Source organism: Chiloscyllium plagiosum, unplaced genomic scaffold (assembly GCF_037043375.1).
Source record: "Chiloscyllium plagiosum isolate Xiang-an unplaced genomic scaffold, Cpla_swu_hap1 HiC_scaffold_21, whole genome shotgun sequence".
Lineage (NCBI taxonomy): Eukaryota > Metazoa > Chordata > Chondrichthyes > Orectolobiformes > Hemiscylliidae > Chiloscyllium > Chiloscyllium plagiosum.
The window spans coordinates 13,435,438-13,450,710 of NW_028270159.1; the positions used below are offsets into that span (position 1 = coordinate 13,435,438).

The following is a 15,273-nucleotide window of genomic DNA, read 5'->3' on the forward strand; positions in this document are numbered from 1 at the left end:
CATTTAATTTTGGATCAAATGAATGGGAAGGTTGGGATGGGTGGGGAGAGCAGTTGAAATAACATTGTCAGTGAGGCCCCATCTCTTTAATTTACCTCGCCTGGTCCATTCCCCCTGCCCCCCAACCCCACTCCCCGCCAAAAGCTTCCATCTGCCTGGAATCGATTAGAGTGATTTTAAAAGCCGGACTTAATTTGCCTTTAAATGAAACCCTCAGGTTTGAAAGAGGAGATCATTCCCATGTTCCACATGTTGGCTTTTCTCTCTCCCTCCCTGGTGCCCAGCCCCCCCTGAGGTTCCACATGGATTAAATTAGATCCTGAGTTCAGCTCCTGAGCCAATGACTGCTTCCAGCCTGCGTCCAGCCCCTTGTTAATTTTCTGGCTCGCTTGTCTGGACACCACATGTCGCTGGGACATTGAAGAATAAGAAACAGCTCACGTCATTTATATTAAAGCAAGCCTTTCAGCTGAACTCATGTTTGGCAGCTCCTGAGCCTTACTTTCCCACCCCCACTCCTTTCCCTGCTGCTGAATTCCTCAGGAATACTTATTCCAGACCAGCACTACGCCTTCTTCATGTTCTGCATCACTGACAGATCCCTGTGTCCGACCCCATCATTTCTCTGCTGCAGGGTGTTCCCCCAGCCCCATCCCTGTCAGATACTTGTCCCTGTCACCCACTCTCCCTGCACTGGGAAAGCTCCCTTCACAAATCTCGGGCTGCACCGAGACACTTTACAGACAGAGAAGTCCTTTATTGTGTACTCTGTTGTAATGTAGAAACTGCAGCCATAGAGTCATAGAGATGTACAGCACGGAAACAGACCTTTCAGTCCAACTAGTTCAGTAGCTGCCAGCTTACAGACTGGTTGAAGGGAAAGTATTGGTCAGGAATATACCACAAGATCTTCAGCATACACTCTTGAAAGAGGACACTTAAGAGGCAACGCCCTTGATACTGTGATGCTCCCTCAGTCCTGAAATCAAGTATCCGCCTGGATGATGCGTGGGTATTCTGAGGACGACAAGAGAATTACTGTCTCCCGCTTCCCCCCCCCCACCCCAGACTTTAGTTCAATGTAGCTCCCTCCTCGCCTTCACTACCCATTTTTGTTACTGCACTGCGCCTGGTCAACAGCAGTTGTTAATTGTTTCACTGGTGACTCAGTGGAAGTTTATATGCAAAGGAAATGAGAGGCCCTCATGTGGTGCAGTGGAAGTGTCCCTACCCCTAGACTAACGAGGCCTGGGTTCAAGTCCCAAGAGATATTTAACAACATCACTGAACAGATTGATTGGCAGAAGTAGGATGAAAGAAGTGAGTGGGGTAGGGACCCAGATCCAGAGGCTGTGCCACATTGTGATCCATGTCTCACACTTTGGAGTCTCTTGTTCAGGTATTGAAGTGGGACTGGGTACCCTTTACCCATCTAGCCCAGTCATTACTCTGCTCAGGATCCCCTTGCCCCTCACTGGGCCAGCCCCCAGTATTTCAAATTGAAACGTATGATAGGAGTTACGAGGCAAACAAAAGTGAAACTCATAACCTGTGCTTCAAAATGCGGGTTCCATGTCTCCTGGAGGGCCAGGGACAATCAGAGCTGTCAGTACCCCTCCTCCCTTGAGGCCAGCTATTCGCCTGCGGAGGCCATCGCAGCCAAGCTCAGTTAAATCCTCCATTGCTGGAATTTACCCCACTCTCCCCCAACCTAGCAACAGGGGGTCACTTGTAACCCTGTTTCGCCTGCACGGTGGCTCAATGGTTAGTACTGTTGCCTCACAACACCAGGGTCCCAGGTTCGATTCCAGTCTTGGGCAACTGCTTGTGGGGAGTTTGCGTGAGTTTCCTTCCCCCTCCCCCCCCCCCAGTCACAAAGATGTTCAGGTCAGGTGAATTGGCCATGCTAAATTGACCATAGTGTTAGGTACATTAGTCAGAGGGATATAAGATTGGGTGGGTTACTCTTCGGAGGGTCGGTGTAGACTGGTTGGGCCGAAGGGCCTGTTTCCACACCGTAGGGAATCTAATCTAATAAACCCCCGGGGGAGGGTGTTAATTTTCTCCCTGGAACAGATGGTGTTATCAGTTTCTGATTTTAAAAATGTTGAACAGTCCAACCTTCAACTTTGACACAAAACAGATTGCATTTTGAAACACAAATCATAAAATCCACCCGCCCTGTCTGTAAAATTTCTTTCCATTGACAATAATTTTCCTTCCCCCCCCCCCAACACTGCCACACATTTTAGCCTCCAGTCATGTTTTTAAAAGTTTTCTCATGTTCTAGCGGGGTGCCAACTCCGCCAGTGCAGGAACGCCTTGGAAACTTTTCAAAAACTTTCCTTCTCTCTCTCTGTCTGTCTGTCTCTGGATCCTATTCTCCGAGACCCTCCCCAGACCGAGTTGCTGACGCGTCTCTGGTGCTGCCTGGGGTGGGGGAGTCAGTCAGTGTTGTGTGACTGACTGCAACACCGCCTCCTCCTCCTTCATCACCACGCTGCTGCTGCTGCTGTTGTTGTTGAAGGCGATGGCTGGGGCTGCGTGCACGCTGCTGTCTCTCTGCCTCAGCCTGGGGCGGCTGCCTTCAGCTAGCGCCTACTTTTCCGAGGAACGGCAGCCCGGCGAGTCGCCGCTGCAGAGCCCCACCGTGCTGATCGCGATCATCGCCCGGAACACGGCTCACACCCTGCCTTACTACCTGGGGGCCATAGAGCGGCTGGACTACCCCAAGCACAGGATCTCCATCTGGTAACTGAACCTTCCTCAATCCGGCTGGGGGTGGGGGGCACTCTGTGGTTAGCGCCGCTGCCCGGGACCCGGGTTTCGATCCCAGTCTCGGGGGAGACAGCCCGGGTGCAGTCTGCGTGTGTCGGGTACCTCCCACAGTCCAAAGGTGTGCGGCTTGGGCGGATCGGCCATGGGAAAATGCGGGATTGTGGTGGATCTGGGTGGGTTGCTCACTGCAGGGCCGAATGGCCTCTTTCTGCAGTGTTAAATTGCTTAGGGTGTACAGGGATGTGCAGCTTTTGGTGGGTTGGCCATGGGAAATACGGGGTTGGCTGGGGCGGGCGGGGTTGTTTCTGGGTGGGATGCTCTTTGGAGGGTCAGTGTTAACTCAATGGGCCAAATGGCCACACTGTAGGGATTTGACAAAGTTATTTTGAGTTTGGAAAATACTTGGATCCAATTCCCTGTTTGCAAACTCTATTCTTTTTGCCTGTTATACTGGAATGTTTGGCTCCCTTCAGTTCAGCACCACCTTAACTCCACAAGGATTGTTAGTGAAGGAGTGGCATACCTCATTGATAACACTTTTAAAACCAAAAGCTCCTCTCTCTGTGTGTGTATGTGTGTGTGTGTGTGTGTATGTGTGTGTGTGTAAGTGTATGTGTGTGTGTGTGTATATGTGTGCGTGTGTAAGTGTATGTGTGTGTATATATGTGTGTGTGTGTATATATGTGTGTGTATGTGTATATATGTGTGTGTATATGTATGTGTGTGTGTATATGTATATGTGTGTGTATATGTGTGTGTATATGCATATGTGTATGTATATGTGTGTGTATATGTGTGTGTGTATATGCATATGTGTGTGTGTATATGTATATGTGTGTATATGTGTGTGTATATGTGTATGTGTGTGTGTATATGTGTGTGTGTATATGTGTATGTGTGTGTGTATATGTGTGTGCGTATATGTGTATGTGTGTGTGTGTGTATATGTGTGTGTGTGTGTGTGTGTGTGTGCACATGTATCATCCCCTTGCTCTCACTAGGGATTCCATGATTCTATTCTCTGACTCCTGACCTCAGCCCATGTGTTTACGTAAACTATAGCGGCTGGAGGAAGCCATTCGGCCCTTCGAAGCTGCATCTCCATTCATGGCTGATCATCCCCAACCTTGTTTCCTGCTTCCTCCCCTTTGCATTGAAGAGGCCCTTTAGGAACTGGAAATAAAGGGCCAGCAACGCCCATATCCCGTGGGAGAATTTAATCAACTACATCCATCCTTCTTCCTTCCTAGACTGCTTTCTGTGGCAGACAATTCCACAGGCTCTCCAGTGTCTGGGTGAAGGAATTTCTCCATGTCTCGCTCTCACTTATCCTTAGAATGTGACCCCTGGTTCTGGAGTCCCCAGTCATCGCAAACCTCCTCTGTACATTTACCTTGTTAGAATTTTGTAAGTTTCTATGACATCCCCTCCTTTAATCCCTTCTCAACTCCAATGAGTATATTTCTGACTGATCCAGTCTCAAATGAGCGTGATTCTGGCAGGGAGGTGAGTGGGAGTGGGGGTTAACCCTCAGTGAGCCTGAGTTAGGGAGGGGCAGAGATCAGTCAGAGCCTTTGCTCCTGGTCATTGTCCAGTGACTTTACCTACACAATGTGCAGGCAGTGGGACATCACCCCCCCCCCCCCCCCCCCAGACCAAGAGCTGCCAACTTACAATGGAATGTGGTGTGAACCAAATCATTGGCGAGAGAGGTGCAGGTGGAGCTCATTCTGACTCTACACGTGAAAGTTGTAACAAGAACACTCCAGAGTTTTGGGACTGTACAACATTTGGCATGAGATGGAGCCACAGTTTTGAATAATATACATTTCCCTAAACTTGGAGTCTCAGTAAAGTGTTTCTGTTTGCAGCACAGTGGCAGCAGCCAAGTGTAAGTCTATAATGGACAGGAGATACCTTACACAGTCCGGATTGTGGCTGTTGAGTGATTTAAATGCCAGTTTTACTTGGGAACTAACTATTACAGGATGATCTTCTGTGTTTGTACAGAGACACCCATTTTGGAAAAAAAAACATTTTATTTTAACGATTGTGAAAGTTGTTGTAGTTTTCACATTTGAGCTAAATAACTCATAGACTGGAAATACAACGTTCCACCCTGACAAACTAACATTCTCTTGCATCCAGTTTGTAAGAGTTGAGTTTTGGGACGTGTCCATTCCTCATTGTCCTTGAACTTAATGCCTTGCTCAGGCATTTCACAGGCAGCTGCATTGCTGTGGGTCTGAAGTCATGTGGAGGCTCGAGCAGGTCAAGGGTGACACTAGTTTTATGATCACTATGACCAATACTAGTTTTTCAAACCCAGACTGTGTTTTAATCAATTGAATTTAATTCCACCAGGCAGGATTTGAACCAGTGATTACCAATTTCCACTACCCTACCAACTCCATCTGATTGACCATCCCCTGCTTACCAAGAAAAGGTGATGTTGGGTTGATGGGCTGCCCCGTTTCATTTCAATAGATTTAATTCGACTGTGTGGCTAGGTACGTCGCATCAACAACCTGCATTTATATAGTGCCTTTTACATAGTAAAGCATCTCCATAGCCCTTCACAGGAACAAATAATTGAACATTTTGTTTTAATTCGTTCATGGGGCTTGGGTGTCACTGGCCGAACCAGCATTTAGAATCATAGAGTCCCTACAATGTGAAAGCAGGCCACTCGGCCCTTCGAGTCCACACTGACCCCCCGGCCCCCCCGCCCCAAAAGAGCATCCCACCCAGACTCCCAGCAACTCCATGTGGAGCAACATTGCAAACTTTTCACTGTACCCCTGTACTTAAGTACATGTGACGATAAACCTAAACGTGACTCCTCTGGTACAGGAGACCACTAGGTGATGTTAGTAGAAGGTTTTAAATGAGAGGAGAGAGGGGAAGAGCCTGACAGGGGGAGTTCCCGAAGATGAGGGTGGCACGGTGGCTTAGTGGTTTGCACTGCTGCCTCACAGCACCAGGATCCCAGGTTCAATTCCAGCCTCGGGTGACTGTCTGTGTGGAGTTTGCACATTCTCCCCGTGTTTGTGCGGGTTTCCTCTGGGTGCTCCAGTTTCCTCCCACAGTGCAAAGATGTGCAGGTTAGGTGAATTGGCCATGCTAAATTGCCCACAGTGTTAGGTGCATCATTCAGAGAGAAATGGGTCTGGGTGGGTTACTCTTCGGAGGGTCGGTGTGGACTGGTTGGGTCGAAGGGCCTGTTTCCACACTGAGGGGAATCTAATCTAAAATGGGATTAAGACAGCGCCACCTGTGGGTGAGCAGTTAAAATTGAGGGTGTGCAAGAGGCTAGTAATAAAACTGTAGAATCCCTACAATGTGGAAGCAGGCCATTTGGCCCATCGAGTCCACATCAGTCCTCCGAGGAATGACAATATCTTGGACGGTGTGGGCCTTCAACTGCTTTGAGTCAGCCACGCTGATATGGAGTCACAGGGCTCTTGTGGTGCAGTGGTAGTGTCCCTACTTCTGATTGCAGAGTCCTGGGTTCAAGATCCACCTGTGAGAAAGTGAGGACTGCAGATCCTGGAGATCAGAGTCGAGAGTGTGGTGCCGGAAAAGCACAGCAGGTCAGGCAGCATCCGAGGAGCAGGAGAATCGACGTTTTAGGCATAAGCCACTCATCAGGAATCCTGATGAAGACCTTATACCTCAAACGTCAATCCTCCTACTCCTTGGATGCTGCCTGGCCTGCTGTGCTTTTCCAGCAACACACTCTCAATGCAAGTCCCACTTACCCTTGGATTAGTGTCAGGTACATCTCTGAAAGGGTTGATTGAAAATATCAGTGCTGGACCTGGAGTCATCTTTGGACTAGATAGGTTAAAATTGGAAAGGTTCTTGCCTTAAAGGATACTTGATCAAATATTTAAGTCTCTGTTGTGACTCACCCTTCCCCAGTCAGGTGGTGGTAATTAAAAGGGCAATACAGCAGACATTCTGCAGTCAGCTATGGCCTGCTAGCAGTGTGTGAGATACACAGTGATGTACATTTCTGCACTCAGGTTTCATGTCTGTTTGTTCAGGGCAGCAACGGATCACAATATAGACAACACGACCGCTATCCTGCGAGAGTGGCTCACCAGTGTGCAGAGGTTTTACCATTACGTAGAGTGGCGCCCTTTGGATGAGCCAGTGTGAGTATCTACACCTCCTCTCTACACAGCTCCTTGAAAGGAATGAGTTATCCCAGCGAGCAGTTAAAGTGCAATTGACTCAGGACTCCTAAGAGGACCCTGTTGAAGTGCTCATTGATATCACTGTAAATTATAGTATAATTAATTGAAGTCAGTACTTATGGTAAATTGTGTCATAATTTAAAGGCTGAATGAATCTCTGATTGTCTATTTTAGTTAGCAGTAGCAATCAGTGACTTTCACACATTGCTGTCTCTGCTGCAGCCACTGCTGTTAGTTACAACACAAATTCTTGTATAAATGTTTTGTCTTCTTTTTGCAATATCTACAATTTACCTTTTGTCCTCTTCCAAAGCCCACAATGGGTTAAAGGACTTGCATTTATACTGCAACTTGTGCACCTTTGGGATGTTCCACAATGCCTCATAGCCAGGTTTTGAAATATATTTCCTGTTGTAATGTAGGGACTAGCCATGTAAAAGCTGTGGTGACCAGAGCAGCTCAGAGATTCGGAATCCTGCTGCAAGTAACTCACCTTCTGATTGCTAGTTGCCAGCCTACAAAGGCCCTAGGAAGCCAACAAATGGATAATTTTATCCTTCAGCCTTTATGGGTATGTTCATGGGGGTGATCGTGCTATAGGGGAATCATAGAATTCCTACAATGTGGAGGCAGGCTATTTGGCCCACCAAGTCCACAGCAAAGAGCATCCCACCCAGACCGAGCCCCCTACCCTCTCCCTATATTTCCCACAACTAGTCTACCTAACCTGCACAAGCTTGGACATCATAGACAATTTCAAGATTAGAGTGGTGCTGGAAAAGCGCAGCCGATCAGGCAGCATCTGACAAGCAGGAAAATTGACATTTCGGGCAAAAGCCCCTCATCAGGATGGGCTCCTCAGATGCTGCCTGACCTGCTGTACTTTTCCAGCACCACTCTGATCTGCAGTCCTCACTTTTGCCTCATCATAGACAATTTAGCATGGCCAATCCACTGAACCAGTACATCTTTGGATTGTGGGAGGAAATCCACTCAACTACAGGGCGAATGTGCAAACTCCACACAGACAGTCATCCAAGGGTGGAATCGAACCCAGTCTATGGTGCTGTCAGGCAGCAGTAATAACCACTGAGTCACTGTGCCGTCCAGGGTAACGTCACTGAATTACAGATCCCAACACCTACTGTTGAGGGGCATGGGTTCAAATGCCCAGTATGTCAGCTGGTGGAGTTTAAAATTCAGTGAATAAATCTGGTAGAGCTACTCTCAGTAGTGGTGATAAAAGCCAAGCCTGTTCACTAACACACTACATTTAGGGTCCTGTCTGTGACTTTCTATGAAATGGTTCAGCAAGCTGTCAGTTCGAGGGCAGTTAGAGATGGGAGGAAAAAATGTTTCTTCCTGCCTGCCTGCTCCAGACACAGTCGAGATATGACCCCTGTGCTCCAGAGGGTTTCGGTTTCGAAGTGGAGAAGAAGGATAAATGAAGCTCATAAGGACCGCTGTTGCATGTTCCTGAAGGATTTAGTGACGGTACTGTAATTGTCGGAACCTGGATTGTGGATGGTTTGTACTGAGGGAATGGGTTAGATAGGGCATTGTTACAGTTGAGGATTTGACTTGTCCTGTAATATAGCTGAAGCCTGGATCTTACAATCTCAATGATTGACGGCTTTCATTAAACAAACATTGAACGCTGAATCAGAGGGACTGTTAGAAAGCTTGCACATCTGGAAACTGCATTAATTTTGCTGGCAGTTCTCTCGTGTTCCTTTTGTGCAGGTCTGTGGTAAGATGTTGAATTCTTAATGAAAACCATCTGGTGCTAAATGAACCTCCATGGGAATGAGTAGCTTGGACTGGCTTATCAGATTTATCTGTCGTTCTACGAAGGAACTATTTTCTCTCTGATTGCTCCTGTCACCTGTGGGTTTAGATTCCACCATTGCGACAGTCTGGACGGTCGGAGGAAATTGGTCTGTCTTTCGTGAAACAAGCACAAATATTTCAAGTGGCGGGGAAGTCTGAGATGTATTACGTTGGATTCATTCTCTGTTTCCTTCTGTCTGAACCTGTGCAATCAAATGGAAATGAAATGTATTCCACTGCAAGGCTTCAGTCCACCCAAGGACATTATCTTCCTGGAGGCAAATGATTTTCTCAGTGTGTCAATTCCCCCATTCGGTTTATTAGGGACAAGGGTGTCTTTCCGTCTCTCAGTCATGCCCAGTTTTGATCACTCCAGCATAAGTGGCCATTCAGATGACTGAGCCCTAGGTGCTGAAATCCTTTCTAACCAGCCTCTCCACCCCTCTCTTAAAATGCTCCTTGAGATCTACCTCCTTAGTAAAACTTTTGGTTAACTGAACTGATGTGCCTCTGTCAGAATCTCATTGATAATGCTTCTATGTGGCGTTTTCAGAAATTTAAGCACATTAAAGGCACAATATAAATGCAGGTTGCTTTAGTGTAGAATAGACAATATCAATTCTCAATCGACCAAAGGGCTGAGAAGTGGCAGATGGAGTTTAATTTTGATAAATGTGAGGTGCTGCATTTTGGGAAAGCAAATCTTAGCAGGACTTATACACTTAATGGTAAGGTCCTGGGGAGTGTTGCTGAACAAAGACACCTTGGAGTGCAGGTTCATAGCTCCTTGAAAGTAGAGTCGCAGGTAAATAGGATAGTGAAGAAAGCGTTTGGTATGTTTTCCTTTATTGGTCAGAGTATTGAGTACAGGAGTTGGGAGGTCATGTTGCGCCTGTACAGGACATTGGTTAGGCCACTGTTGGAATATTGTGTGCATTTCTGGTCTCCTTCCTATCGGAAAGATGTTGTGAAACTTGAAAGGGTTCAGAAAAGATTTACAAGCATGTTGCCAGGGTTGGAGGATTTGAGCTATAGGGAAAGGTTGAATAGGCTGGGGCTGTTTTCCCTGGAGTGTCGGAGGCTGAGGGGTGACCTTATAGAGGTTTATAAAATCATGAGGGGCATGGATAGGATAAATAGACAGAGTATTTTCCCTGGGGTGGGGGAGTCGAGAACTAGAGGGTATAGGTTTAGGGTGAGAGGGGAAAGATAAAACAGAGACCTAAGAGGCAATGTTTTCACTCAGAGGGTGGTACGTGTATGGAATGAGCTGCCAGAGGAAGTGGTGGAGACTGGTGCAATTGCAACATTTAAAAGGCATCTGGATGGGTATATGAATAGGAAGGGTTTGGAGGGATATGGGCTGGGTGCTGACAGGTGGGACGAGATTGGGCTGGGATATCTGGTCAGCATGGATGAGTTGGACTGAAGGGTCTGTTTCCGAGAGTCACAGGTAAGGTGCCAGAAGACTGGAGGTTGGCTAACGTGGTGCCACTGTTTAAGAAGGGTGGTAAGGACAAGCCAGGAACTATAGACCAGTGATCCTGACGTCGGAGGTGGGCAAGTTGTTGGAGGGAATCCTGAGGGACAGGATGTACATGTATTTGGAAAGGCAAGAACTGATTAGGAATGGCACATGGCTTTGTGCGTGAGAAATCATGTCTCACAAACTTGATTGAGTGTTTTGAAGAAGTAACAAAGAGGATTGATGAGGGCAGAGCCGTAGATGTGGTCTATATGGACTTCAGTAAATTGTTCGACAAGGTTCCCCATGGGAGACTGGTTAGCAAGGTTAGATCTCATGGAATACAGGGAGAACTCACCATTTGGATACAGAACTGGCTCAAAGGTAGAAGACAGATGTTGGTGGTGGAGGGTTGTTTTTCAGACTGGAGGCCTGTGACCAGTGGAGTGCCACAAGGATCGGTGCTGGGTCCTCTACTTTTTGTCATTTACATAAACGACTTGGGTGCGAGCATAAGAGGTACAGTTAGTAAGTTTGTGGATGACACCAAAATTGGAGGTGTAATGGACAGTGAAAAAGGTTACCTCAGGATACAACATGATCTTTACCAGATGGGCCAATGGGCTGAGAGGTGGCAGATGGAATTTAATTCAGATAAATGTGAGGTGCTGCATTTTGGAAAAGCAAATCTTAGCAGGACTTATACACTTAATGGTAAGGTCCTAGGGAGTGTTGCTGAACAAAGAGACTTGGAGTGCAGGTTCATAGCTCTTTGAAAGTGGAGTCACAGGTAGATAGGATAGTGAAGAAGGCGTTTGGTATGCTTTCCTTTATTGGTCAGAGAATTGAGTATAGGAGTCGGGAGGTCATGTTGCGGCTGTACAAGACACTTTTGGAATATTGTCTGCAATTCTGGTCTCCTCCCTATCGGAAGGATACTGTAAACCTGAAAGGGTTCAGAAAAGATTTACAAGGATGTTGCCAGGGTTGGAGGATTTGAGCTATGGGGAGAGGTTGAATAGGCTGGGGCTGTTTTCTCTGGAGTGTCGGAGGCTGAAGGGTGACCTTATAGAGATTCATAAAATCATGAGGGGCATGGATAGGATAAATGGACAAAATCTTTTCCCTGGGGTAGGGGAGTCCAGAACTAGAGGGCATAGGTTTAGGGTGAGAGGGGAAAGGTGTAAAAGAGACCTAAGGGGCAACTTTATCATGCAGAGGGTGGACCGCGTATGGAGTGAGCTGCCAGAGGAAGTGGGGGAGGCTGGTACAATTGCAACATTTAAAAGGCATCTGGATGGGTATATGAATAGGAAGGGTTTGGAGGGATATGGGCCGGGTGCTGACAGGTGGGACTAGATTGGGTTGGGATATCTGTTCGGCATGGACAGGTTTGACCGAAGGGTCTGTTTCCATGCTGATACATCTCTATAACTCTAATTCAAAAACCAGGGAAGCAATTTTCACGAGCACTATGTTGCATTACAACAGAAACTGAGTTTCAAATCAGTAACGGGATTGGGAGCAGATCATTGTCTTTCGCGGTGTTAGTTCAGGGATACATTTTGCCTGAGATTCTACAGGAGATCTCCCCAGCTCTTCCTCCAAATAATGCCTGGGATCTTTCACGTCCACCTGAGGGTGAAGGCAAAGCCTCAGCTTAGCATCCTAGTCTGAAAGTGTCGCACTCCCTCAGCATGGTGATGAAAGGTCCCAACCTGAAACGCCGACTCCCCTGCTCCTCTGGTGCTGCTTGACCTGCTGTGCTTTTTCTGGCTCCACACTTTATTGGCCCAGCCTTAATTAAGACTGAAATCTCTGGAGGGGGACTGGAATTCATAACCTTCTGACTCAGAGTGAGAGCATTACCCACTGAGCCACAGCTGACACCACAACAGAGTTGCAGCTTTGCTTTAGCCAAGTGAGAGTTAAAGATCAGAAAGTGGCCGAAGATTCTGCCACGTCAGGCTTTCTAGTTGCTGTAGGATCCCTTATAGCTGGACATTTATACCTTTTATGTATGTAGTGAACAGTGACAGTGAAGGATGACGTAGTACAGTCCAAGTGCCCATTGTTTGAGCCTAGGCTCTGATGCATTACGTGACAGGAGTGTGTCAGTTGGCTGCAGTACACTGGGGCTTGGGAGGGATGTGCAAGATTGCACTTGTGGTGAGATCACTCCCACCCCCACCCCACCCGGTGAAAGTCTGTGAATAGGAATGCATCTATGGAAATAAAGCTCTCAGAAGCAGTGTGCAATATCACATTTTAAAGACCTATAATAGGAGAATGTGTAGGGAGTAATCATTGTCATTTGTACCACACGAGGCATATCGCCAAGTCAACTTGATCTGATTAGTGTCTAGTTACAAGCAGCCCATTAATGAAAGCAGTCTACCTCCTGCTGAAATTTAGTGGCTGTGTGCAGACTGTAATTCCCCATACGCAAATGTTTGTTTTACAGTGTTCAGTTTACAAAGTTTATATACCTGACATAATGGCCTGTTTTAAATTCACATCAGAAACGCAGTCAAATGGTTGTATCATGGTTATCTCTGATTAAGTTACTCACTTTTACAACTTTCCCTTATGTTGCTTTCCTTTTCTGGTAGAAGAGTTGACTGTAGACAGGGGGAATTATTCTTCTTACCTGTAGCTTCCCCATGCTACCTCATCCTAATCAATTTGCCTGGAGCTGTACTTTTTTGTAAATGCTGACTTAGTTTATTTATTTTTGGGACGTGGCTGTCACTGGTAAGATTAGGTTCTGCTACCTATGCCATCTTGTAGGGGGCAGTTAAGAAGCAACTCTGGGAGTAAAGGGCAGCAGGGAACCAGATTATTTAAAAAAAAAACCGATAGGTTCATGGGACTAGCTTTATATCTCTGATTTAGTCATTATTCAAGTTCCAACTGTTGCTGTGGTAGGCTTCAAGGACATCGAGTCATACAGCACGGAAACAGACCCTTCGGCCCAACCAGTCCATGCCGACCGTAATTACAAACTAAACCAGTCCCAGCTGCCTGCTCCTGGCCCATATCCCTCCAAACCTTTCCTATTCATGTACTTATCCAAATGTCTTTTAAATGTTGTAACTGTTCCTGCATTCACAAATCCTCAGGAAGTTCATTCCACACTCAAACCACCCTCTTGTGGAAAACAAATTTGCCCCTTATGTCTGTTCTTTAAATCTCTCTCTTCTCACCTTAAAAATGATTCCCCCCCACCCCTTTGTCTTGAAATCCTCAATCCTAGGGAAAGGACACCTGCCATTATCTCCATCTATACCTCTCATTATTTTACATAAAGCCACCTCTCAACTCCCTACACTCCAGCGGTAAAACTCCTGGCCTACCCAGCCTTTTATAACTCAAACCTTCCATACCTGGCAACATCCTGGTAATTCTCTTCTGAACCCTCTCGAGCTTAATAGTATCCTTCCTATAACTAGATAACCATGACACCAGTGTAATGGCCTGGGTCTCTGAATGACTCATCCATTTCTGCCACACCATGACCACGACTATACATGAGGTCATTTATAACACTGGATGGGAGGTCCTGTGGTGCATTGGATAAGTGTCAACACTTACTGGCAACACAATAGCTCAGTGGTTGTCGGGTTGGCACAGTGGCTCAGTGGTTACAGGGGTGCCACGGTGGCTGAGTGTTTAGCGCTGCTGCCTCACAGGATCAGGACCCAAGTTCAATTCCATCCTCGGGCAACTGTCCGTGTGGAGTTTGCACATTCTCCCTGTGTCTGTGTGGGTTCTCTCCGGATGCTCCGGTTTCCTCCCACAGCCCAAAGATGTGCAGGTTAGGGTGGATTGGCCGTGCTAAATTACCCGTAGTGGCCAGAGATGTGCAGGCTAAGTGGGTTAGCTATGGGAAATGCAGGATTACAGGGTAGGAAGGTGGGGATAAGAGGGATGCTTTTTGGAGCATTAGTATGGGCCGAATGGCCTGCTTCTACACAGAGGAGGATTCTATTCTATCTAAGCCAGAAATTCTAAGCTCAATTCCCACCCCAGGACTTGATGGCCAAGGAGGATGCACCAATAGCATGACTAAGCAGGTTAATTATCAACTTGTAAACCCTTCCAACACATATCAATGTAGGCAATAAGATCAGGAGAGATTGTTAATCAGTGACATGATGGAAGGAACCTTGAAGTCTCCATCATCAATATGTGTTGTTCTGGACAGCTACATGCCTGTAAGAGTGTTACCACGGCAACTCCGGCTCCCTGAGTGAACTGGAACCACCACCAACATATTATTATCAGTAATTCAAAGGACAATATATTATAAAATGCAATTTTATTCATAGAGTGGATTTTGTTTATTTACTAATGCCTTTTAGGGAAGGAAGTCTTTCAATCCTTGCCTGGGTCTGGCCTCTATGTGACTCCTGATCCACAGTGCTATGGTTGACTTGAATTAACTCCCATCTGGGCAATTAGGGATGGGTAATAAATGCAGACCCAGTGGGGGATAACCACATCTCAGGCATGAATAAAAAATAGAGAAAAGTTATGTTAACAAGTCAATACACAGAGTATTCTGATTAATGAACTCACCCCTCCCCCAACTTTCCCAAGCCCCTGAGTGCCTTAGTATATCCTAATGTTCCAACTATGTGAATACACTGGGCCTCAATAGTGATTGGTGATAGGGTTAGTCAGCTGTGGGGGGGGGGCATCACAGACTGAGTGCAATCCTCACAGAACATTGAGATGTCCATACTTTCCACCAAGGATTAACTATCCTAAAGTTTGGAGCAGGAACCCTGGTGGACTTGGTTCTTGTGTCCTGACATTGATTGACGAACTCACTATGGTCTGGGGATCACTCCCATTCACATTCCTGGTTATTTTGTGCAGGAGACGGCTCACAAATATTAGGATGTTGTTAAAGCCTGAAAACAGACAGGATGTTAATGTTTTCCATGTGTTCTGTAATGTCTGAACAGAAGCAGTCTGCATATTTCTGTGCCC

General features: G+C 46.6%; 1 protein-coding gene across 2 annotated transcripts in view; it reads left to right on the forward strand.

Annotated features, from left to right (window-relative positions):
• The first annotated feature begins 2,383 nt into the window (after positions 1 to 2,383).
• The window catches only part of cercam (cerebral endothelial cell adhesion molecule), a 192,559-nt gene continuing 179,669 nt past the window's right edge, over positions 2,384 to 15,273 (forward strand). Inside the window, exons 1-2 of one of the 2 annotated variants that reach the window (XM_043720437.2) lie at positions 2,384 to 2,751; positions 6,828 to 6,938. In XM_043720437.2, coding sequence (XP_043576372.2) covers positions 2,531 to 2,751; positions 6,828 to 6,938 — 332 coding nt within the window. In that variant the 5' untranslated portion in view covers positions 2,384 to 2,530. The remainder of the gene's footprint in view (positions 2,752 to 6,827; positions 6,939 to 15,273) is intronic. The other variant, XM_043720436.2, reaches the window with a different exon arrangement.